Below are 24,954 nucleotides of genomic sequence, written 5' to 3' on the forward strand. Positions count from 1 at the left end.
ATCTGAAAATTTCATTTCCAGAATTCTATATGTTGAGTGTATGTTTATGGGAAAGGGCAATTAACTGAATGGAAGTGATAAGGTGAAATTAAAACCGGGTTGGGATTGCAGGAAACATTTTAGTCATAAAATTTCAACATTACTCTCGATCAATCTTTCTTATTATCTATATCAATCTTTAGCAGAGAGGAAACAAGAAGCAAATATAGTACATGATGATCAAGATGGCATGATGATGATGGATATTGGCAGGTGGAATTCTCCCTAGTTGGGAGGGAGTGTTAAATTGTGCAACTAGGGCGAAATTACACTTTGGGCAGCTCATTGGCCTTAGATAATTATTGGACAATATTCCTCTTTTTGAGAGGACCAAAATTGACCTTGGAAGCACTAAAATCAGACAAGAAGTATGTTTTTGAAGTCAAGCCCACAAGAGTACAATTGGTCAAGGTCGGCTTGGGCTCAATTAGACAAATTGAACCCCCATTATCACATATAAATATAGGAGACCCTCATCCTCAGCTGGCACATCAAAAACACAACATACACTTCTCTCTGCTTGATTGATTGGGTCGTACAAATCTGAGGCAGCCTGTTCTTCTTCCACACGTGTGAGTTTTGGAGCTGATTTGACCTGCGCAGATATTCTGTGTGAGGAGACTTTGACACGTGTTGACTTCTGGACTTTAGAGGGACAGTTTAATTGCGTTTGGACCAGAGATAGGTCTATCCAAGCAGGCTGCATTATATGGCACAGAAACTGAGGCAAGAGGAGCTGTTTGACCAGGATTGATCACAAAGTTGCAGGACTGTTTTGACCATAGGCTGACTACATGTTTTGACTTGGTATGACCACTGATTTGTTGACTGTTTTTACTGCTGTTTGACCACCAAGGAAGGCCGAGTTTGACTAAGGTTGACCGAGCTCAAGAAGGCAAGTTTGACTGCTGCGCTGACCATTGACTGTTGACTGGTTAGAGCAACCTGACTGCTGTTGACTTTTCAGAATTGCAGAACTTCGTTAAGCTGATCAGATTTACATTGGTTTGGGTAATTTGCAAAAGTCAAGTCACATTCACTTTGACTTTCATCATTGTACTCTATTGGACATTCTCTCTCTGCTGAACATTTGATATTTGATAATAAGGGGGATGGATTAAAGGTTTTCCCCATCTTGGGTTTTCCCTGGCTTGAGCGAAAGATTGTTGTTCTCTTGTCTTGACTTGTCTTCTGCATTTATTGTTTATGTTCTATCTAGAGTTATTGTCAATCTGAAATAATGGTTTATGTGATTGCGATTGGAAATTAAAGTGGATTTGACATTGGGCTAATAAAAGTACATTGGAGTAATTGTTGCAAGCATAGAACATACCATTGTTATCTAAAATTAACATTGTACATTGCCACTTGTCACGTACTTAAGTCTTAGCCTCTCCACATGTTGGGTGTGATTGCTGGGGTGAAAAAATAGGGAATCATATCATCCCATTTGGTGCTAATATCTGGGATATGGCTTCTTGAGTGAGACTAATGGCAATAAACATTCTGGTAATAGCAACTTAGTTCACTACTTTCATTTTTTTATTTGCCTGTAATAGCATATGAGGATTCCTTGTTTGTTGGTTTAATTTCATAAAGTTTCCACTTGGGATCATATAATGATATCATTTTGATCTGATGCTTTTGAATTATCGTATTTTCAGGAGATTCAGAGAAATCTTACCATCATCGTGTTGTGGAGCTGCAACGGCTTCGATCCATGTTAGTTCTATATACTATGTGCTCAGAACTCAATTAAAAAGTGGAATTGTGGTGGCTGGAGAATCATTTTGCTTTTATTTTTATTTCATTCTGTTGTCATGGTCATGTTGGCCTCATAATTGTAGTTCGGCAAAATGCTGTATTGAGATGTTTGGAAGTTATGATTAGGTAGACCTTCATCATCACGTGTTATCTGAGATTTCAGACTGTTGCAACCCATTTGGTAGAGGCAATTCAGTGATCTTGCTTTTGTCCTTTAGCAAGTTTTGTTTTCTCATGTTTTCTCTTTTACTCTTTTTGGACAGCTTTGGAATTAGTGAGAGGCAATGGGTAGAGGCACAAGTTGAAAATGCAAAACAACAGGCAATCCTGACAATGGCAAAATTGCAAGTATCAGCTGATGAAGCTCATGTTCACCTTGATCTGCAGTCACTAAGGTATGTTTGTAATCTTCTGTAATTTTTATTTTGTAATATTTGTGATAGGTATTTATCCATCAGAGTATAATCTTCAATACAAGGACGAGCTTCAAATCAATAAATTTTTGTTGTAATTTCCTTCAGAAGGTTATAGATGGTACGTGCATGATAGTTTTTGGGTTGTTTATGTCTTAATATTTGACATAGCTGATAAATGTGAAAGTAAATTAAGAAGATATGTGGTACTCGGTTCCTAATGGAATGGTGTTGAAATTATCCATCGATATGAAATTGTGAAGCTTTGACGTAGAGAGCATTTTGGTCTGTAAAATGTGTATTGGATATTGTGATGATTTGTTATTCAGTTTTCCCTCCTTGTTCTTGGAAAGTTGGCTTTTCAATTCATGATTGATTGTTGATGAAAATTTGAAATTGGGACACATAATTTGGTATCATTGGATTTTCTAGGTCTCCTCTTTTTGTCTTGCTCTTAGGGTGATTAATAAGTGTCAGTTAAGGGCTCAGGAAACAGGTATGGTAATGAAGACCATATGGATATTTTCTTTAGACTACTTTCAGAACTCCCAAGTCATTCAATATTTGAAAGAAAATTGAAGTTTGATCAGTTCTTTGTTTACTTCTGTTCAAATCACATATTAAGACAAATGTGGCGACGACCTTTTATTATATTTCAACATGTTGTACATTGATAGGTGAGTACCTCATACTCAAATAACCATGGTTAAATTGATAGCTGAGTACCTCACTCAAATAACCATAGTCAGCTTTGACATGTTGACATGAATGTGACGATTGATGCAATTACTCACAATGCTAAAAGTAGTCAGCTTTGACATGTTGACATGAATGTGATGATTGATACAATTACTAACAATGCTAAAAGTACCATTAAATGGGCATGACTGTTGGGGACTTACTGTGCTTGTTATGTATTCATATAGCTATTAGCTATATCAATTATGTTCATTATATTTCAACCCTTTCCAGATGATTTGTCTCTGAAATAGAACCAGCATAGATCCATCTTAAGCACGGATCTAACATGAGCCGAGAGGGATCAAATTTCTTTAGGCACAAACTTATTTTAGAGTGCAAAAAACAATGTGTAATATTTTGTTGTTTAAATTATATTTTTGAATGTTATAGAGATTACATAATATGTGTATTGAGCCATTTTATCAACGCACATTAAACTGGATTTTTTATTATTAATATATTTTCAAGTATACATCATTATTAATTCATATTAAAATATTTTATTCATAACTCACATTGGATATTTTATTCTATAAAACATTAAAATATTTTCTTTAAACATTTTTTCTGCGTATAGATATATATGAAGTTGAAATCACGTGTTAAAATATTTTTGAAAGCATAAGGTTTAAACATCTTACTCACATATATATCTTTTTACTTCTAATTACTTTACATGAAATTATATTAGGTCATATGGACAACTAATTAAATTTGCATAGCATTTTTTATAATATTTAATAATATTATAGCTGACATTGCTTTTCTATTTAGAGAATATTTTATTTTTATTTTAAGATAGATGGACATACTTACACATCGCCTTCACACTGGGCTGTAGAATGAGCCTCTCGGCTTAATCATGGACAGGCGTTGGCAATAAATTTCAACCATGAGTCAGCATGCCATATTTTTGGTCTGGTGAAAGAAAACTTCTATTCGTTATGAAGATGGGTTATTTTAGTCTCTTTGGGCAATTATAAGGATGTTGTACATACAACATTGATATGAAAAATAGTGAATGGAAGATGATGCAGCAAAAGTAATACAACACAAAACTAGATCCTGGAATATATCGGCTGATATTCTCGAAAGGAAAGTCCCTCTTTTCCGAAAATTGTCGTAGAGAATGACAAAGTTGTTGGGATTTTAGCTTGGACAAGTGTGTTCCTTATTGGCTTTGGTGTCTAGCGTGTGGGACAATGTCCAAAAGTGGTCCGTAGGACATTAACTTTATTTTATAAGGTTAAAGTGACTTTTGTGCATTATTAATGAATAAAGTGACTTGAAGTGATTTAAGTTGTGGTAATGAGAGATTATATCGCAACCATAGATCTTATTGGCCAAGAACTTAAATTTGGGCCATTAGATTTTAGGTTTAGGTTAAGATCATTTTTTTTAAAGGAACATATATATATATATATATATCTATATATATATATATATATATATATATATATATATATAAAGAAAAAGCGGCAGAGGGCAATGCAATAATATTTATTGTGTAGGTGAAAGTCGCTCGACACTCAAACCTATGAAGCTACATGATAAGATAAGGCCTGAAAAAACCGTGGATCTTTCCAAATTGAACATGAAGAAACCGGATCTGCCCGTTTGTCAGATTTTTGGCGATTTTTTGGCTAGACTGCCGATTAAATTGGGAGTATTACGATTTAATCCCGACTTTTTGCGGAGTGAAAAAATCGGCAAAAAGTCGGCTGATTTAATCGGCCAGCGGAAAAAAACTGGTTTTTAGGATTTAATCCCGATTTTTTCCCAACTTTTTCCACATTGGAAACTTAGTCCCTATTGAAGTCACCTTAGTACAATTGTTGCTCCATCCCGCAATACATAGATTATGAATACTAGTTTCCACCATGGGTCGATCATCAACACAACTTCTGAATGAGTCGAGATTATTGATTTTGCCTTGTTAGAAATTTTTGCATAATCTAGATTCTATGGCTACATTTTGTTGAAGTTCTTGGTAACTTCTGGAGGTCTTATACATGAGCTTGGTGTCTTAGCATGTCAGAGATGGTTGATTGCCTCTTCAGGTGCTTGCTTGGTTGAGTTAGTGATTTATCACTTCTTTCCCAAGTAAGTACAATAATTAAAGTCAATTAATTATTGCAGACTATTAAGACAGAGTACTAGGGATAAATAATTAAATTATTAAGTGACTTAGATATGATCTCAATTGTTGGTCTCAAGTGAGGCAAGATCTAATCTTGATCATCAATCACTTAGGAGATTAGGGTTAGAGATTTGGCTTATTGAAGTTATAAAATAAGCCTAAGGGAGAGGTGAAGACACACAAGAGGATGAAGTGATTTTCTCTAGAGCGAGAAGCTCAACTAGATAGAAGAGAATGAAGAGTGCAAGGAATTTTTGGGAGTATTTCCAAGAGATCGAGTTAAGGAAATCGAGAGGCATAGTAGCTAAAGCACAGAGGAGGCCGTGTTGTGGAGAGGATAATTTATCCAGTTTTTCGATTTTTCTTAGAGTGCACAGGGGTCGTTCAAGGAGGAAATGAGAGGGCCAATTGGCTGGTGGTGGAGGTCGAGTTTCTCTACGGCGAAATTCTTTAGGAGGTCGAATTTTGGTGGGCCGAATTCCTTGGGCCGAGTTACAGGTTCCAACAATGCATTTTTTCTATGTATTTTTCTCTATGGGTCTAGGTCTAAATTTTCTTGAGGATTTTAGTGAAGGAAAATTGCTATTGGTGCATACTTACCCTTGTTATGTGATCAATCTCTCTGATTTTTTTTGTTTTGTTTTGTTTTTTTTTTAAATTTTTTCCGCTGCAAATATTTTATTTCAAAGGTTAAATAATAGTGATTTTATTTTCACAACAATTCAGAATTTTATTTAATAATTTTTTGGAATAAAATTGTTGAGGTATAAATATATCTGGACTAGTATTTGAAATTTAACATGGTATTAGAGCTACATAAACTCTGAGTTAGAGATTGAAGATCACAAGGGTTTTACAACAAGAAGTTATTCCTTTTTTACGACAACATAATTTTTATTTCTTGCTGCCAGGGCTTTGTGGATAAGGTTGATTTGTGAAATGACATTAATGAGGATGAAATATGAAGACATGTTGGATAGGGCTGCTAGTTTTAGTCCATGGCAGAGTGGGTCACTATTGTTCTAAAAATTAATGGCTTGTTGGATTTTGGAAACATAGAGATCCAAGTTTCCTTTGACCCTGCCCAAGCAGCTGAGTAGTCATATAATTCCTGACATAACAGGGAAGGACATGACACAAAAGATGTGGGTAGCCTTAACAAATATTTATTAGAGTAAAAGTGAGAATATGATAATGGTGTTGTAGGAGAAGTTGAACAACATCTGAATGAACAAATCAAAGGCTATAATTGCATATCTCATCAGGATCTAGCTATCTTGTGATCAACTGTCAACTGTGGGAGACGCTGTGAGTGATTCAAAGCTATTGAAGATAGCTATGATGGGATGCGCTAAGAAATGGACCACCTTTGTGGAGGGGAACCTTGCTACACAACATCTTCTTGATTGGAGCCGGTTATGAGATGACTTCATCTAGAAAGAAATATGGGAGAATTCAATAACTGGTGGCAACATAAAAGTGGTGGGGATGAGGAACTTGCTCTTGCTGTGCAGGTGGGGAAGGCCAAACGGAAGGCCAAGCAAAATTAGGGTGGAGGAGGACATGAGCAAAGTAAAATGCTTTGCATGTCATATGTTCGGTCACTTTGCCGGAAAATGTCCAAATAGAAAGAAGGGCAAGGGAAAGACATATATGACAACCACAACACATATGGATGAGTTGGTTGAGAAGTTTGATAAGAGCTTTGCCTTGGTGTCATGCTTTATGGTGTCGTTATGAGAGGGTTGTGTTTGTGGACAGTGGAGCATCTCGTCACATGATGGGATCCCAAGATATTTTCACCACCATGGCCAAAGAGCCTAGAGACGTGCACGTGAAGCTTGGAGACAAAACCTAGTGTTGTCACACAGAGTGTCTAGTCAGCGCGGCAACGCTTAGAGTAAGGGCTGTCACTCTTAAATCCTTACTCACTCCGTTTAGACCCTCTCTTAGATAAGTCAGGGGGGGAGTCCTTAGGAAAATGGATGAGGATAGCCTGTGAAGAACAGACTCTAGGAGATTTTGATGACAGACAACTTGATGAATGAATCCCGATTAATTCAGATAAATAGATTAAACGCCAATGTAAACAAGACACGACCACAAGATAGAAACAATTATAGACCAGTGCCTTCGATATTTGAATTAACCATCAATAAAACAAGCTATCCAGAACGATTTTCAACATGCGACAAAAAGTGATGATAATCCATATAAATGCCCAACACTGCAACCCGCAAGAGGATTCCAGACTTAAAAATGATTATCGTTAATGACCAGGATCTAGAACCGTTAATATGATTTATCATGCTAGACTATATGAGAATTTAAGATTTAGCTTTTAACATCAGAGACACCCAAGGACTTTAATTTTATATTTTTTAAATGTTTTTGGATTTTAAATATTTTAGATGTTTTTTAGACTTTTGAAATTTTATATTTTTTTAGATTTTTTTTTTTTTTTGATGTTTAGGATTTTTAGAAATTTTTTAGATATTTACATTTTTTAATGGGGTTTTTTAAATGTTTTTTTTTTAGATTTTAGAAAAATAAACAAAAACCAAATCGTTTTTTTTTTGTTTGTTTTAATTTTTAAAGAACCAAACCAAAAGGAAAGAGAATTGATTTTTTTTTAATGATTTTTTTTTAATTTTTAGATTTTTATGATTTATTAATTTTGATAATTTTAAAATTTTAAAATAAAATGAAAATCATAGAAAAACAAAAATTGACAAAACCAAACAATGATTTAAATAAAAATGCACTATACTAAAGCGGAGTAGACATAAAAAAACAAAAATGATGTTTGTACATAAAAAAAAAATTAATGCAACCCTACCCTAACTTAAATCATAAACATATACGTTATACAAAAAAAAGGAAAATCGAAACACTGTTTTGTTGAATGCATGTTTGGACGACGGCATAGGGTGATGAAGAGGAGGACGACATCAATAAGGAAACGTTAAGGGTAGATCGAGTAGGCATGGAAGTGAAGCCGAGGGCAAGGGAGCTGGAGCAGCACGTGGATGGGTTATGGAGTCTGCGTGAGGGTTTGATTGCAGGTTGGATGGTGAGGGTTGGAGCTGCGTAGGGAGCTGGACGAAGCAGCAAGGAGATGAGGGCAACATGCAGAGAGGTAATGGAAAAGCGGATCGCTGCAATGAACGCAGAGGACGCAGTTAGAGGGAGCAACAGGGATGGCTGCGTGGAGGAGGAATACGGTGGTGAAGATAGCGGATGAGCCGCAGGGGAGGATGAGGAAAACGACGGGCCAGAGAAATGAGGACAACATGGGCAACGGAGCAACGTATAGGATTTGAGGGGAGATGAGTGAGCCGCGTGAGGATAAAATGCAACGTGAGGGTTTTAGTTTTTATTTATATTTTTATGTTTTTTGCAGGTTCAAGGCTTGGAGGCTGCATGAGGGTTTGACGTAGGTTGGACGGTGAGGCTTGGAGCTGCGTAGGGAGCTGGACGAAGCAGCAAGGAGAGGAGGGTAACACGCAGAGAGGTAATGGAAAAGCGGATGGTTGCAATGAACGTACTGGACGCAGTTAGAGGTAGCAGCAGGGATGGCTGCGTGGAGGAGGAATACGATGGTGAAGAGAGCGGATGAGCTGCAGGGGAGGATGAGGAAAATGATGGGCTAGAGAAATGAGGACAGCGTGGGCAACGGAGCAGCGTATAGGATCTGAGGAGAGATGAGAAAGCCATGTGAGGATAAAATGTAACGTGAGGGTTTCAGTTTTTATTTTTAATTTTATGTTTTTTGCAGGTTGAAGGCTTGGACAGTGTGAGGATAATCGATGGAGCAAGTAGGTGGATGATGAGAGAAGAGCTGTGAGGAAAATACGCAGTGAGAGGAGAGCATCGATGAGGGTTTGGACAACTGTGGAAGAAGGGGATTTGATTTGCAACAGGGTGAGAGCAGCTAAAATTTCCAGAAAACTGCAGGACAGCATACACAAATCAGAATTTTCTACTAGAAAAATGACCTCAGGCAACAGAAAGACTGAAACCCCAGGCAGCAGCTAGGAGAACTTCCATGAGAACCTCTAAATATTTTGTAGAAATCTTAATGAAATTTTTAATTCGCTCTGCTTCATATTTCTTTGAAACACTTAAATATTCCAGATTTGAAAACTTGATTAATTCCTTGAAAAAATGATGCTGATGGACCAATAGAGATTGAGATCCTACCCTCCAGGGCCTAGATCTGGACTCTGTACAACCTTTAGCTTCAGATCTGCAACCTGTACCTGAAAGCATAAACAGTCAGAAAACGAATATGCAAAAATAAATGAAACCCCAGAAATCCTAAAAGCAAAGTCAGAAAACTAAAGAAAATTACAGATCTATACACAAGAATGGCAGATCTATCAGATCTAGGGAGTGTGAGTCCGACTCTGCTCCCAGATTTGATGATCTGCGGCTCTCAATAGTCAGATCTAATGATTTAGCACAGAAAACTTATTTTTTTTGGATTTTTAAAGGAGGTACTAAGCTTGGAACCCTTCATGCATCACCCATAAAAATATCTTATGATAAGCCCAGGATCAAAATCAAACTGGGCTCTTCAGAAAACGCGGATCGGGAGTTGGTTGGTTCAACCGAGAACTTCCCCAAATGCTCGATGATCTGATAATAAAGGATTTTCCTGCAAAACACAATTCAGCTGTCAATCGTAGAGCGAGAGAACAATAATAAAATTTAGATCTAATAGAGATACCTGCTATTATATTCAAAATTTAAATTGCCATTCAAACCCCAGCGACTGAGCAAGATACCTATACTTAGATCACTCTTCAGAAAGCTATATCAATGGCCAAAAAGAAATATATGCATGAAAATAATACATCTTACAGCAGTTCGATGAAGAGTAACACCAGCAGAGATTTAACCCCAAAGTCTTTCTTTATTGCTCATAAAAAAATGATTGCAAGAGAGAGCTTTTCGCTTAGTACACGATCACAAGATCGGATCTTCTCAATTGACAACATGACCCCCTATTTAAAGATAAATTTCCCAACGGCTAGTTCGAGTGATCCTTGTCAAAGCGATCTCGGCCGTTGATGAGGATCAAAATTTCTTTTAATCTCATCCGTCGAAATTTTAAATATTGAGGAAATTTAAATTTTTTATTTAAATGCATTTTAATAAATTAAAAAATTAAAATTTTGCATTTATTTCCTCAAAGCTTTGACTTTGACTTAACCCCAGGGACCTAAGACATAAAATTTAACAAAATAATCAACTAACCTTAGTCCCTGGACCAGTTAAGATTTAATTTTTTAAAGGACCCACAAATTTTACCTCTGGAAAATTTAAATTTACTTAGGACCTAGGACCTATGAGGGGATAAATTATTTCTAACCCTCAAGACATTTTACATCATGATTTTTACATTTTTACATCTCAAGGGGGGAATCCCATTTGAACAAGGTCCTCACAGACTACCAGTTCTGCGACACAGATATAGTCTAGTAGATCAAGCAATTTGTAATAAAATAACTTAACCAAAATAGTTAGGATTATTGCCAAATCACTTTTACATAGACTCTGTCTAGCACACTAGGACTCCCCTAACATTCTGGTGACAAAATCCATTCTGGCTTTGGGGTAAGGCTGAAGGAAAACTTTGCCGATCATGGATCGCTGAGACAAAAAACCTTCCGGAATATAGATCGTCATCAAAAAATTAGGTTTACCTAGGCAATTACATACACGACACGGATCTGCTGAGATTATTACACATGCATAAAGGGTTTACAATATAACATGATCAGGTTGATGATGATAATCGAATGGCACGGACACGTCGATCAAGCGCTATCCCTTTTGCGAAAAAAGGGGGTGTACTGCTATGGGTCGTTGACACGTAGTGGTCAACATCTAGTATGTACTAGCGGGCATTAGCAATAGCAAGTTTTAGATAGAGTAGGGGAGTACAATGGAGGTGAATGGAGTGATGTTTGTACTAGAGTTGGAAAATAATCTCCTTTCAATTTTGGCCATGGAGGAAAGAGGGCTAGAGGTCATCTTCACGACAAGTGAAGTAGTTGTTAGGCTAAGAGGAGCTAATCCTAGCAAGAGACGACTAATTGGGAGCAGGGAGAATAACCTATATCTGTTGAGAGGACAACTAGTGATGGCTCTTGTACATGAGAGCGATAGCCGAAGTGAGCTTTGGCTTAGGAGAATGGGACACCTACACTATAAGGTTCTTCCTATGTTATATAGGATGGTTACATGTTTTTGGGAGATCATGGTGGAATAGGAGGGAGTGTGAAAAGGGTACCTAGTTGGCAAGCATGTCTTGGTATCTACTTCCTCAAGACCAAGGGTGATGTCTCAGTTGGTTTTAGGAGTTCAACAACTCTGTTGTGTAGAACTAGACTGGGAAGAAGACTAAGGTTTGATAATGGGGGCGAGTATACCTCCAGTGAGTTTGAAGATTTTTGTAGGGGGCAAGGATTGAGAAGGTATTCACAATGCCTTACAATTCTTAACAAAATGGGGTTGTCGAATAGAGGAACATGACCATAGTGGGAGTAACGAAGGAAATGATCTATGTTCAAGACTTGCATATGTTTGTGGGCGGAGGCCTACAACACAATTGTTTATTTGCAGATTAGAAGTCCTCACAGAGTATTGGAGGATAAGACTCCTGAAGAGATGTTTATAGGAGTAATACCAGAGGTGAGTTATCTGCGCATCTTCGATAGTCTAATTTATGTCCACATTCCTACGGAGAAGAGGACTAAGCTAGAGTCCTCTTCACGGAAGGGCATTTTTGTTGGCTACAATGAGGTCTTAAAGGCCTAGAGGTTGTACATTCTAGGTCAGAGGAGAGTCATTGTTAGTCAGGATGTTAGATTCGAGGAGGGCAGGACCTTTAGGAAGTCTTGTGATACAGAGCTAGCTGAGGCAAAGAATAAGGAGCAAGAGGGTTTTAAGGTTGAGCAAGGACCAACAACACTAACCGCAGGGACACAACCTGTAGATCTGGATTAGGAGTGAGCGATTCCTTCGAGCTCTACTAGGAGGAGGCCAAGATGGGCCGGACATACATTGAGAGATGTTGAGGAGCATGTGGAGGCAACTAACAACACTTTCAAGCATAGTAGACCTCCAGTGATATTTTCCATGGTGGAGGAGTATAGTTCCATCATGACGAATTATATGTGGTGCCTAGTGCTGAAGTTGGAGGGAAAGTTTGTGGTCACTTCTCGATGGATCTTCAAGATCGAGCATGCAACTGATGGCGATGTTGACAAGTACAAATTGAGGTTCTTGGCAAGAGGGTACTCTCAGAAAGAGGGAGTGGACTATGATGGGACATTTGATCTTGCCGCCGGATATGCATCTATTATGACATTCATATCTATTTCTTCAGAGGTGAAGGGGAGGATACATTAGATGGATGTGAAAACTGCCTTCCTCAATGGGTTGATTGAGGAAGAGGTGTATATTGAGCACCCTCAAGGCTTTGAGGAGCATGGGAGAAAGTCTCATATATGCAAGTTGAAGAAGGCGCTTAGGGTGAAGCAAGCTTTGCGTGCATGGTATTCGAAGATTGATAGATATCTTCTTGGTTTGAGCTAAGTCCAATTGTTACTATGTACTTGTTGAGAGTGAACCGCTTGTTGAAAAATGCAACTACTTTCTGTCTTCATAATTGTTGTTGTTCTCATTTCAATATGTATCCTATGTAACAAACAAGAGAAGAAAAGAAAAAGTTATTATTATTAAAGCATGGGTTTCAAGCTATTTATTGATGGTCTTCTCGGTAAAAGCATGTTCTTCATGCTTCTAGGGTTTGTTAAGTCCTAGGGTTTATTGTCACATGTCAAAGGAGTCAACGTCATGTTTATAAGACCCTTCCAGGAAAATTGTAGTTGTAAATTAATTATTTTTGAGTCTAGAAGGTCTTGGAAAATCCAAAAGTACAAGTCGGTCTGAAGGAGGGAATCTGACCCCTTGGAAAGGCTATATAAAGAAGCAGTTTGATCTCGTTTAACATTCACTCACTCAAGAAGTTCGATCTCTTAAGAAAGAATTCAATTTGTAGCTGGGAAGCTAGAAGAAGACGAGCGAAGGTGTAGGAGTAGAAAGAAGGACGAAAAATCTTCTTTTTGGGCTCTTTCTCTAACACGTGCGAAGTTCTAGGCGTTTTGGTGATGCAGAAAGAAGTCGAAGTTGCAAGTTTGAGTTGCAGAAGGACAAAGTACAATATCTTGTAGCTGGAAGGACGAATACCCTACCTTGACCTCGTTGATCTTAGGAGGAGCTGTCTTGCTTCGGGAAGGTCTTAGGAGGAAGTTGAATTAGGGTTTGTGTAGCAGCTAGAAGGCCGAAATGACAAGGTTAGGGTGTATGCTCATTATGAGACATATAACTAGATGAAGGATAAGAAGCATAGGAATGCACTTTAAAAGTGTCTCTTGGATAAGATTCATGTAGAATCTTGTAACATGCTTAGTATGATTGTATTATGCTTAGAAGGAAGAATTTGACTTCCTCTAGAATATGTAAAATAATGATTAACCTCTAGTATAGTCTCTGGAAGAAAAGTTGTAATTTGGTAATCAAGTTCAATCCTTGGGCACTTTGATGCATGAACGAAGTTTCAAGTCTGGATTGTCGACGAGGATGTTGATGGTTCGAGAAGGTCATCATGATGAGGTAAATCTGATTTTAATTATTGGTTATTAGGTTAACATATTATTTTGTTACTTGAAAGGATGTTGTAGGAATACATGATGAGTCATGGCAATTGAGGCAAGTTCAATTGTGTGATGGAAATGTATGAAGAATGTTGAGGGAAGCTCAATTTTTGGTACTTGGCAACTATGAAGTCAAGATGTGTCCATCTTGGGATTGAAAGGTAGTAGTGCAAGAAGATAACCTGAAGGTCAAAGGAGATCATTTTCATGAGGAAGATATGATCAACATGAAGCTCGAAAAGGCTCAATGTAAAGCCTTCATGATGTTTAAATGAAAGTGATGAGCACGAAAGATGACCTGGATCCTGTCACAAGATTGAAGAGAGAAAAGATGGCTCCATGATACCTCGAAAGGAAGTAGGATCAATACGATGTGATGTTGAGAAAAGAGGGAACCAGGAAACTATGAAGAACTGGTAGTTGATACTCTTATAAAGACAAGCTGTAAGGCTTGTGATGTTGACTTCCCAAATAGGAAGTCCGGAATTTCCTCTAGATTTGAGAGGGAGCAAAGGAGTCTCCTTGAAATAGGGAGCAAGTTTCTATTCTCAAGATTAAAGGAGAATAAGGATGTCCTCTTTGGTTGAGAGCGAGTAATGTTGGACATCATGTGTGAATTCTCTTCTCTAGGTGATGAAGAGGGAATGGCAGAGGATTGGATAAGCGTTTGTAGTCTCCTGGAGGACAAAGCATCCAAGGAAGGAAATGTATCGATACTCTTTGAGCATGTGACAAGTATCCAAGAGAAGAATGTTCGAACAAAACCGATATTCTTTGAGGACACAGGATTGAAGATCCAAGATAAGAATAATCCTAAGAGGACATACCTAGTGGACATTCGGATGGTGTATGTGCCTTGTAGAGGTAGTGCAGTATCACATGTAAAACCTCCCAACATAATGCTCTTGAATGAAGAAAAGCTTGTCTAGTTAGGCCTCAGAGACAGTGTTGTTGATAATGATGATGCTTACATTATGGCTTATCAATCCAATTGTTCTTATGAGAATTATTTAATTTGAGAATGATGTTGTACAATTATGAATACCTCCCTAGATAAGAGGGAGTGTTGAAAAATGTAACTAGTTTCGGTCTTCATAATTGTTGTATGGAATGATCGAAAGTCATATATGCAATAGAAATTGTTTGTTACAATGTATCCTATGTACCAAACAAGAGAAGACAATAAAAAGTTATTATTATTAAAGCATGGGTTTCATGCTATTTATTTATGGTCTTCTAGGCAAAAGCATGTTTTTCATGCTTTTAGGGTTTATTAGGGTTTGAGTATTTATTGTCATGAATCAAAGGAGTCAATATCATGTTTATAAAAATTTTATGGGCAAAATGTAATTGTAAAAGAATTATTTTTGAGTCTAGAAAATCTTGGAAACTCCAAAAGCACAAGTCAGCCCTGACAGTTACAAGTCGGTCTAAGGGAGGGAATTGACCCCTTGAAAAGGAAGTAGTACAACCTCACTTAGCACTCACTCACTCAAGAAGTTTGATCTCTCAAGAAAGAATTTGATTTGTAGCTGGGAAGCAGGTGGAAGAATAGCGAAGGTATAGGAGAAGAAAGAAGGACGAAAAATCTTGTTTTTGGGATCTATCTCTCTCACACATGTGAAGTGCTACGGTTTCTGGTGTTGCAAAATGAAGCCGAAGTTGCAGAAGGACGAAGTGCAATAAAAATACCTTACCTTGACCTTGCTGACCTTGAGAGGCGCTGTCTTGCTCCAGGAAGGTCTTAAGAGGACGCTGAATTAGGGTTTTTGTAGCAACTACAAGGCTAAAATCACAAGGTCAAAGATGCAGGACGAGTTGCAGTATTGAAGCTGGTAGGTTGAAGTTGCAATGTTGAAGGTGATTGGTGCAGAATCAAGGGAGGACTTGTTGGACGGTTGATGTGGTACCTGGAGAAGGACTTGGTCTAGAGTTTGGGTCTTTGTGTCTCAATTGAAGTAGATTCTATAAGAAGAGAAGAGTTTTCTGGGTTTTCCCTTGGAGGGGTTTTTCCCTGGCTAAGAGCCTAATTTTTGTGTCCTTTGTTGTTGCTTTTTCATTCTTGATATTTCTTTGATGAAAAGGACTAACTAATGAACTCAAGAAGAATAGCTAAGTTCAAAAACAAGTATTAAGTTTAAGGAAAATAAGAAGTAATAAGCTGCCACATTGCATTTTTTCCAACATGGTATCAGAGCTAAGGTGAATAAGGAATGCAACAAGAAGGACACTAGAAGGAATTACTTGTTAAGAGGAAGGAAAAAGGAAACTCTCAAGGAAAACCTGAAGAATAAAACTGCGAGAAGAATTATCTTTTGAAAGGAATCTATTCGAATAATCATTAGTAGACCTCTTTAAAGGAAGCATCAAATGACCTTATCATTCATCACTCTTGGACGTTGTTGTTGGAGGAATCTTAGGGAACTTCATTCAAGGAAGTCTCCTCAAAGATCTTAAAGGCATCAAGAAGGTTGGAGATGTCATCAAGAAGAATCTTGGTTATGAAGTAAGCATCATATTATTACATCATGTCTGAATCTACAAGTCATATGGGTTGTTTCTACAAGGAGAGAAATAAGCTCGTTGGAGCATCAAATTATCTAGCATGGAAGAAAAGGGTTGACCTGAAGTAATGGAGTATGTTTCTGGGGAAATTATTGAACCTAGCAAAGAGAAGACTCAAGAATTGGAAAAATGCAAGAAAGGGGGAGTAAAGGCTTAAAGGATCACAATTGAATCCATTAAAGATTCTCTTGTTCCATTTGTTACAAATTTGAAGACTTCCAAGCCTATGTATGGCAAGCTAGTGAATTTGCACTCTCTAAGTACATAAGGACAAAATATGTCTCTACATAATAAGTTGTATAGAATGAAGAAATCAAAGGATGAGGATATGGCATCCTTTCTCATGAAAGTCTCTCAGCTAAGAGGCCATCTGTAAGGACTTGGGTAAACAATATCTAATTCGGAAGTGATCATCTATGTACTAAATGCACTGGCACTAGAGTGGAGCAGCTTTGCAACAAGCATCTACTCCAAGAAAGATTCAACTCCTTTTGATGAGTTGTGGGCTCAATGCATTTTGGAAGAATCAAGGATCAAGGTAGAAGATGAAATTGGATCAGATAAGCAGTATCAAGCCTTTCAAGCCCGAGTCAAGATGCTAAAGAAGGAAAGGTTTGGGATGTCCAAGAAGAAAGACATGTCCAAGGCTCAATGCTTTAAGTGCAATGAGTTGGACACTATAAGAGGGATTATCCAAGCCAACAACACAACAAGAGAAAGGAAAGGAGTGAAGCTCCTGTAGTCGAGGAAATGGGAGAACCTGAGAAGAAGCCGAAGAAGAAAGAAGTGAAGGATCTTTATGATTAGAAAAGGCATCTTGGTTGGTTCTTGGTAAAATTGGCCTTTCCTTTAGGATAACAAGCATTGTTTAAAAAAGTTTTGATTTTCGCATAACATCATAAAGAGAAGCATGTGATTTTTGCATAAGTAGAAGTCTACTTGGTTAAGTTTCTTTCTAGAAGTCATCTAGTCTTTAAAGATAGATAGATAGACCATTTTGCATATTGTTCATCCAGGCATTATCTAACATTATGTTAGAGGTAGTCATCTTGCTTTGATGGATCATTATGGTCTTGGAAGAACCATCATTATCGAAGGTTCTTGGGAGAAGCACTATGACAAAGTTAGTATACATTCCATGTAATGTGGAAGTAATACTGGTAAAGGGATGAAGGAATGCAACGGGTCAGGGTGCAGGCTCATTATGGGACATATAGCTAGATGATGGGATAAGAAGCATAAGAATGCACATTAAAAGTGTCTCTTGGATAAAATTCATCTAGAATCTTGTAACATGTGTTGATTTGGGGTAGCATCGAATGTGTTCTAGCCATGAAAATTGGTGGAGAGGCTAAAGCACATGAGATCTCCAAGGCCCAGAAATGGTTTGGGTAGATTCTAACCGGTTTGGGAGATATTAAAATAATTAATATTTTTAATGGAGTTCTTAAGTCTAAACTTAGGAAAAATAAAATATTAATGGGTATTAATATAAAACTGGGTTAGAAGGGTCCAAAAGTCATGGATCAAGCCAAATCTAATCTTAGCCTTTAATTAGAGATTTAATCTCAGCCTTAGATGGACCAATGAGAAAAGTATCAGAAGAGGCTTGAGGGTGAGTTGGAGAACATACTGAGGGAGACCAGTCAGTTCGATTTCTGGAGCGGGGTTAGCTGAGAAATTCGAACTAGTGGTCTGGAATACTTTTTTAAGAATCGGCTGGCCCGACTGAGTTGATCTGAGTCAAGCCCTCACTGGGTCGACTTGGCCATCGAACTGGTGCGGCCGACCGGGTTATTACCGAGCCGACCGAGTTGTTAGACAACTCGGCCGACTTGGTAATAACCCGAACGGCTTGGCCGAGTCCGTGCCTACTTGGCCGACTTGGCGACAATAGCTCGAAAACTAAAAAAAAATCGATTTTTTTACTTGCTTTTTGGGGGCCCCAAATAGATTTCTGATTTGCCAATAGGTTATTTGGGGTTCATTCCCCTCTCCTAAACCCTATAAAACCCACCCAACCCCTCTCATTTGCTCACAACCATCTCATTGCATTTGAGTGAGAGTTTGTGAGGAGTTGTGGAGTTTGTTTTACGAGCAGCAGTGAGGAGTCTTGGGCAAGCATTGTAGTAGGAGTGAGGAGCTTTTTGGGCAATCATTTGAAGCAACATTGAGGAGTTTGTTTGTTGGAGCAACCTTGAGGAGGCAGTTTGTACTTGGAGGTATTTTTTTCACTTGTAAAAATCTATTTTTGCTTCTTAATTTTTATGTGCAAATTTGGAAATTGAAAAGAGTGTTTTTTGTGAAATAAATGAACATTGAAGCAATGCTATTTTTTTTGTTTTCATTTTCAGATTCTTTGCTTTCATTTCCAAGTCAAAAAATGGCACCTAGAGTGAAAGATGCTACTTCGGCATATGTTGAAATGGTTGATAGTCAAATGCATTGCAAATGTTGCCATAGAAAAATTAAGGAAGGTCTTGGGGACATTAATAGGCTGAAACAACACTTGGCGGGGATTAGAGGCCAAATTACTCCATGTGAATCAGATGAAATTGGGGAGATTAGGAAGGAATTGTTCGCCAACTTTGAGAAGTTTAAAAAAGAAAAGGTTAGGCAAAAAGAGTTAGAGGTTGAAATTGGGAGGAAGAGGAATATACAAAAAATGCTGGCTACCATCCCCCATTTTGATTTTGAGGGTTCTTCCTCTATCCCTTCTACTGATGCATCCAACCCCTTCCAATATGTTCCTCCCTCTTTGGAGTCTATTTAAAAAAAGGGTAAGCGTAAAATGAAAAAGAAGGGTGATATGAATATCAAAATTTATTTCACTGTCACACCCTCTTCTCCATCAGATGCACATGGTCCTCAAGCTAGTAGAACTTTGCAGCCCACTTCAGATGAACATTGGAAGAAAGAATTAAGGGTGACTGTTTGTGATTACATATGTAGATGGTGGTATGATGCTGATATCCCCTTCAATTCTTCCCGTTCACCATATTATGAGCCTATGTTTGATGCCATACATGCTGTTGAAAAAGGCTTCAAAGGCCCTACTATGCATGAGATAAGGGGGTATTGTTTGCAGAAGGAGATTGCCTCCATTAATGAGTATTTGAAAGATTACAAGGACTCGTGGGCATGAACAGGATGTACCATCATGTCAGATGGATGCACTAATTAAAGAAACTGTACCATCATAAACTTTCTTATCTTCTGCCCATAGGGAACCATGTTTCTAAAATCAGTTGATGCATCTGATAAGGTAAAAGATGGACAATTGTTGTTTCAGCTATTGGATGAGATTGTTGAGGAGGTGGGGGTGGCTAATGTTGTTCAAGTCATTATAGATAATGCCTCTAACTATGTTCTTGCTGGTAAACTTTTAGAGGAAAAACACATAACCATATTTTGGACCCCATGTGCTGCACATTGCATAGACCTCATGCTTGAGGATATTGGCAAATTAGATTGGGTCAAAAAAACTGTAGATCATGCCAAAAGCATAACAAAATTTGTCTATAATCATTCATGGATTTTGAGCCTGATGAGGAAACACACAAGGGGCAGGGATATTATTAGGCTTGCCATCACTAGATTTGCTACTCTCATTTTTTGACATTGCAGTCTATGCTTTCATAGCATAGAAATTTGCAAAAGATATTTTCCAGTGAAGAATGGAATCAAAGGCAGTGGTCTGACAAACAGGAAGGCAAAGAATTGAAAAAGAAAGTTAATGAAGAAATATTTTGGAGAAAGACAACAAAGATTGTGAAGCTTGCTGAGCCACTGGTTAAGGTGTTACGGTTGGTGGATGGGGAAAGATTGGCAATGGGCTTCATTTATGAGGCTATGGATCAAGCAAAGGAGCAAATAAAGAGGGCATACAAGGATAAGGTGGTTAAGTATGGGCCCATTTGGGCAATCATTGATGAAAGATGGAACAATCAACTCCATCGACCTATACATGCAGCTGGGTATTTCTTGAACCCACGATATCATTATAAAGCTAAGGCGACAAGAGCTTTGAAGGGGGAGGTTAGAGATGGATTGATTGACTGCATTGATCGCATGATCCCATTGGAGTGTGATCAGCTGGAGATACACCGACAGGCCACAACCTTCAACAATGCCTTAGACACCTTTTGGAAGAACCTAGCAAAGATTGCAAGGGAAGCAAATGAGCCAAGTAAACAAAAAATTCAATTTTCAAATTCTTAATACTTATTTTGTTAAATTGTTTATAATTTGAAAGCTGGATATAATTTGTAATTTTGTTGAGCTAACTCATTACACGCCTATGTTTTTTACAACACAATGGTGGGAGGCTCTTCGTATCCATTGTCGTGAATTGCAAAAGTTTGCAATTCATATTTTGAGTCAAACTTGTAGTGCTACTGGGTGTGAGTGCAATTGGTCTGTCTTTGAGCAGATTCACACGAAGAAGAGAAACCTTTTGGATAAAAAACAGTTAAATGATCTAGTCCATGTCCACTACAACCTCCAGCTTAGACGCAATGTTGGGTCCCTATAATACTAGTGATTACCCCATTACTATTGTAGTTATACCCCTTATTTATATTGTTGTGCCCCTATTTCCCCATATTGTTATTACTGTGCTCCATAGAATCCCTATATTGTTATTTTTGTGGCTTTATATTATTATTGTTAGGTCGGTTGAATTATATTGTGACTCCTTAGACTTCTATATATAGAAAAGAGGTTTTGTCATTTGAATCATCCAAGAATTGTTCATTTGTGTAATGTAAAGGAGGTTGCCCCCTCGAAGAGGCTGAATTCTAAGGCGTAGATCTCTCTTTTCTATCTTTTTGTGAGCTGGTTTCATAACATTTGGTATCAGAGCTTTGGATTCTAGGGTTTCGCTGCTTCAAACAGGTCATCGTGACATTTTCACTATAACTTTTTTTCTGCGATGTTTCAGAAGTTGCAAAAAAACCCATTTGAGAAGAAATTGTGCTGAACCTCAGGTCCGAATTTTAGAGCTTTTCGCTCTATATTTGCGGAGATATGATCTGAGGAATTTGGTCTTTTTGCAGACTCCTGAATTACATTCCAAACAGGTGACCTGGGGAAAATCGTCATAACTTTCTTTCTGGGGATCGGTTTGAAATTTCGTAAGAAGGTACAGAAAGAGGACGAACTGTAGTTTCTTGTATGCATTTTTTTAGATCCATAGGTCGAAACAGTGACTCGTGGCACGTCGTACAAGTTTGCTCTACTGAATTAATCTATAATCAAGTCACTGTGGGAGATTTCGCATAACTCTTCTTTGGAGAAACCAATTTGGGTCAGACTTGTGGCATTGAAAAGAGGACGCAGAAGGCTACTACAGGTCGCAATTTCAGAACTGGATTATCTGAAATTACAGAGATACATCAGATTCAATATCAGGCTTCTACAAAGTGAAAAAAGGTGTGTAGTTTTTTTTTTAAATTTTTACGTAAGCATGGTTTGAAGGAATTCAAAGGGCATAGTAAAGCATTATTATCGGTAACTGATGCCCCGAGGAAAGAATATGAAAACACCTAGTAAGGAACCTGAAAGCTCTAGCATGACTCATGAAGAAGAGGAAGAAATGCTACATGATATATCAAAATTACAAGAACAAGTGCAACAAATGTCACGTTCACAAAAGCTAACAGAAGCTAAGATAAATGGCGTGGAATCTAAGATAAATGGCGTGGAATCTAAAATAAAGGGCATGGAAGCTAAGATGGATGATTCGAAGATAGATTTGAAGAGAGACATGGTAGATTTGAAGACAGACATGGCAGATTTGAAGACAGATTTGACAAATTTTCTACAAGAAATACTTACTAATGGTGAAAAGGTTGTAAAGGAAACTCATGATGTGAACAAAAGAAGTGTTAACATGATTCCGTAGACTCTAATGTTGGATCGAAGACCCACCATATTGCAAAAATCGATATGAGGAAGTTTGATGGCAAGGATCTCACCACATGGATATTACAGATAGAGAAGTTCTTTGATCTCAATAATGCACAAAACACACAAAAGGTACGTATGGCAACTTTATATTTGGAACCAAATCAGTTTGTATGGTATCAATGGCTTTGCTCTCGTAAACAATTTATCACTTGGCAATTTTTACGGAATAATTGATAACACATTATGAGGATACAAAAAGCAACACTTTTTTTAGCCAATTGATAAGTCTCAAACAAAAGGGTTCAATAATGGAGCACATTGAGGAGTTCCAAAAATTGAACATAAGGGTAAAAGATATTCCAGAGGAGCATAGGATTGATGTGTTCATAGGGTCTTTAAAGGATAATATCCAACATGATGTTCGCCTTTGGGAACCTGATTCATTAAAGAAGGCATTCAGGTTAGCAAGAAAAATGGAAAGCAAAATTATGGCAACCAGAAAGCATACCACTCACAACTATAAAGATGGAAGTGTTGTTGCCCCTAGTCTTCCACAACCTATAAGGTTGACACCACAACAATTGGAAGAAAAAAGAGCGAAAGGGCTTTGTTACAGTTGTGATAGCAAATACACTAAAGGTCATAAGTGTGCTGAGAAGAAATTATTCTACATAGATTGTGAAGAGGAAGAAGAAAATGAGCAAGAAAGGTCAAAAGAAGAGGATATACTCCAGGAACAAAGCCTAGATGAAGAACAAATAAATCCGACCATATCTTGTAATGCATTGGCGAGAATTACCACTCCTCAAACCATCAAGATAGAAGGACAAATCAAGAAGAAAAATGTAATAGTGTTGATTGATTCAGGAAGCACCCACAATTTTATTCATTGTAGGGTAGCAAAAGAATTGAATTGCTTCCTATATCCAACACCAGAGTGTCAAGTGATGATTGCAAATGGAGGAACAATAAATTGCTCTGGAAAGTGCCATAATATCAAGCTATCCATGGGAGAATATGTATTGACTAGCCCAATGCTTTCCATTCCAATGGGAGGTGCCGATGTTGTACTATGAGTCCAATGGCTACAATCCTTGGGTACAATAGCTTTTAATTTTCAAGAACTTCTCATCAAATTTTCTACAGAAGGAAAGGAAGTTGAATTAAGGGGTATTGCAGGGAAACCAGGAAAGATAATCAGCTCTAATGGTATGAAAAAGCTTCTTAAAAAGGAGCAAAGAGGTGTAATTGCACAATTATGTTCGCTAGATGTTTCCACTTCGGAATCATCTATTTCTCTAGATCTCCAAAAAGTCCTGGACAATCATTCCAAGGTATTTGAGACTCCCAAAGGTATCCCACCTATGCGTGATCATGATCATGCTATTCATCTGATTCCACGAAGTGTTCCTCCAAACATCAGGCCGTACAGATATCCCTATGTCCAAAAAAGTGAAATTGAACGTATGGTTGCAGAAATGCTAGAGGCTGGTATAATTCAATCGAGTCAAAGTTCTTTCTCTGCTCCAGTAGTATTGGTGCACAAGAAGGATGGATCATGGCGCATGTGTCCAGATTATAGGGAGCTCAACAAGCTCACTATTAAAGATAAGTTCCCCATTCCTGTCATTGATGAATTACTGGATGAATTGCATGGATCAATTTACTTCACCAAGTTGGATCTTCGTTCAGGGTATCATCAAATCAGAATGAAGATTGAAGACATTTTGAAAACGACATTTAGAACTCATGAGGGTCATTATGAATTTTTGGTCATGCCTTTTGGCCTTACCAATGCACCTTCAACATTTCAAGGTTTGATGAATTCAATTTTCAAACCATTCCTTAGAAAATTTGTGTTAGTATTTTTTGATGATATACTAATCTACAACAAGTCTTGGAAGGATCATGTTGAACATGTTGACAGGGTGCTACAACTATTGGAGGAGAAACAATTATATGCAAAATGATCCAAATGTTTCTTTGGAGTCCAGGAGGTGGAATATTTGGGTCATATTGTATCTCATGAAGGAGTTAAGGTAGACCCTAGCAAAATTAAAACCATTAAGGAATGGAAAATCCCCACATCCATAAAGCATCTGCGAGGATTTCTTGGGCTGACATGGTATTATCGCAAGTTGTCAAGAATTATGGGAGAATAGCAGCACCTCTAACAACATTATTAGAGAAAGATGCATTTTCATGGACTCCGGAAGCAACAAAGGCCTTTGAACATCTTAAAGAGGCAATGTGCCAAGCATCGGTCTTAGCTACACTGGACTTCACAAAAACCTTTATTGTGGAATGTGATGCTTTAGGAAATGGAATTGGTGCTGTTCTAATGCAAGATGAAAGACCCATTGCTTTTGAAAGTCGTCCAATCGAGGGAAAGTTTTTAAGCAAAGCTATTTACGAGAAGGAAATGTTGGCAATACTCCATGCACTTAAGAAATGGCGACCCTACCTAATGGGAAGACACTTCAAGGTAAAAACGGATCATGATAGCCTTAAATACTTTTTAGAACAAAGATTATCCTCTGAAGAGCAACAAAAGTGGGTCACAAAGATGTTGGGTTATGACTTTGAAATCATCTACAAAAAAGGGAAGCAAAATGTGGTGGCAGATGCACTCTCAAGAAAGGATGAGGATGTG

The 24,954-nt window shown here is 37.8% G+C and overlaps 1 protein-coding gene across 2 annotated transcripts in view; it reads left to right on the forward strand.

Annotated features, from left to right (window-relative positions):
- LOC149197816 (AUGMIN subunit 3-like) overlaps positions 1-24,954 on the forward strand; it is a 332,310-nt gene that overhangs the window by 127,746 nt on the left and 179,610 nt on the right. For both annotated transcript variants that reach the window (XM_089405979.1, XM_089405977.1), the window contains exons 8-9: positions 1,704-1,761; positions 2,067-2,198. In XM_089405979.1, coding sequence (XP_089262105.1) covers positions 1,704-1,761; positions 2,067-2,198 — 190 coding nt within the window. The remainder of the gene's footprint in view (positions 1-1,703; positions 1,762-2,066; positions 2,199-24,954) is intronic.

Source organism: Pinus tabuliformis, chromosome 2_2 (genome assembly GCF_031772625.1).
Source record: "Pinus tabuliformis cultivar Carrire ecotype Pingquan chromosome 2_2, CPIR1, whole genome shotgun sequence".
Lineage (NCBI taxonomy): Eukaryota > Viridiplantae > Streptophyta > Pinopsida > Pinales > Pinaceae > Pinus > Pinus tabuliformis.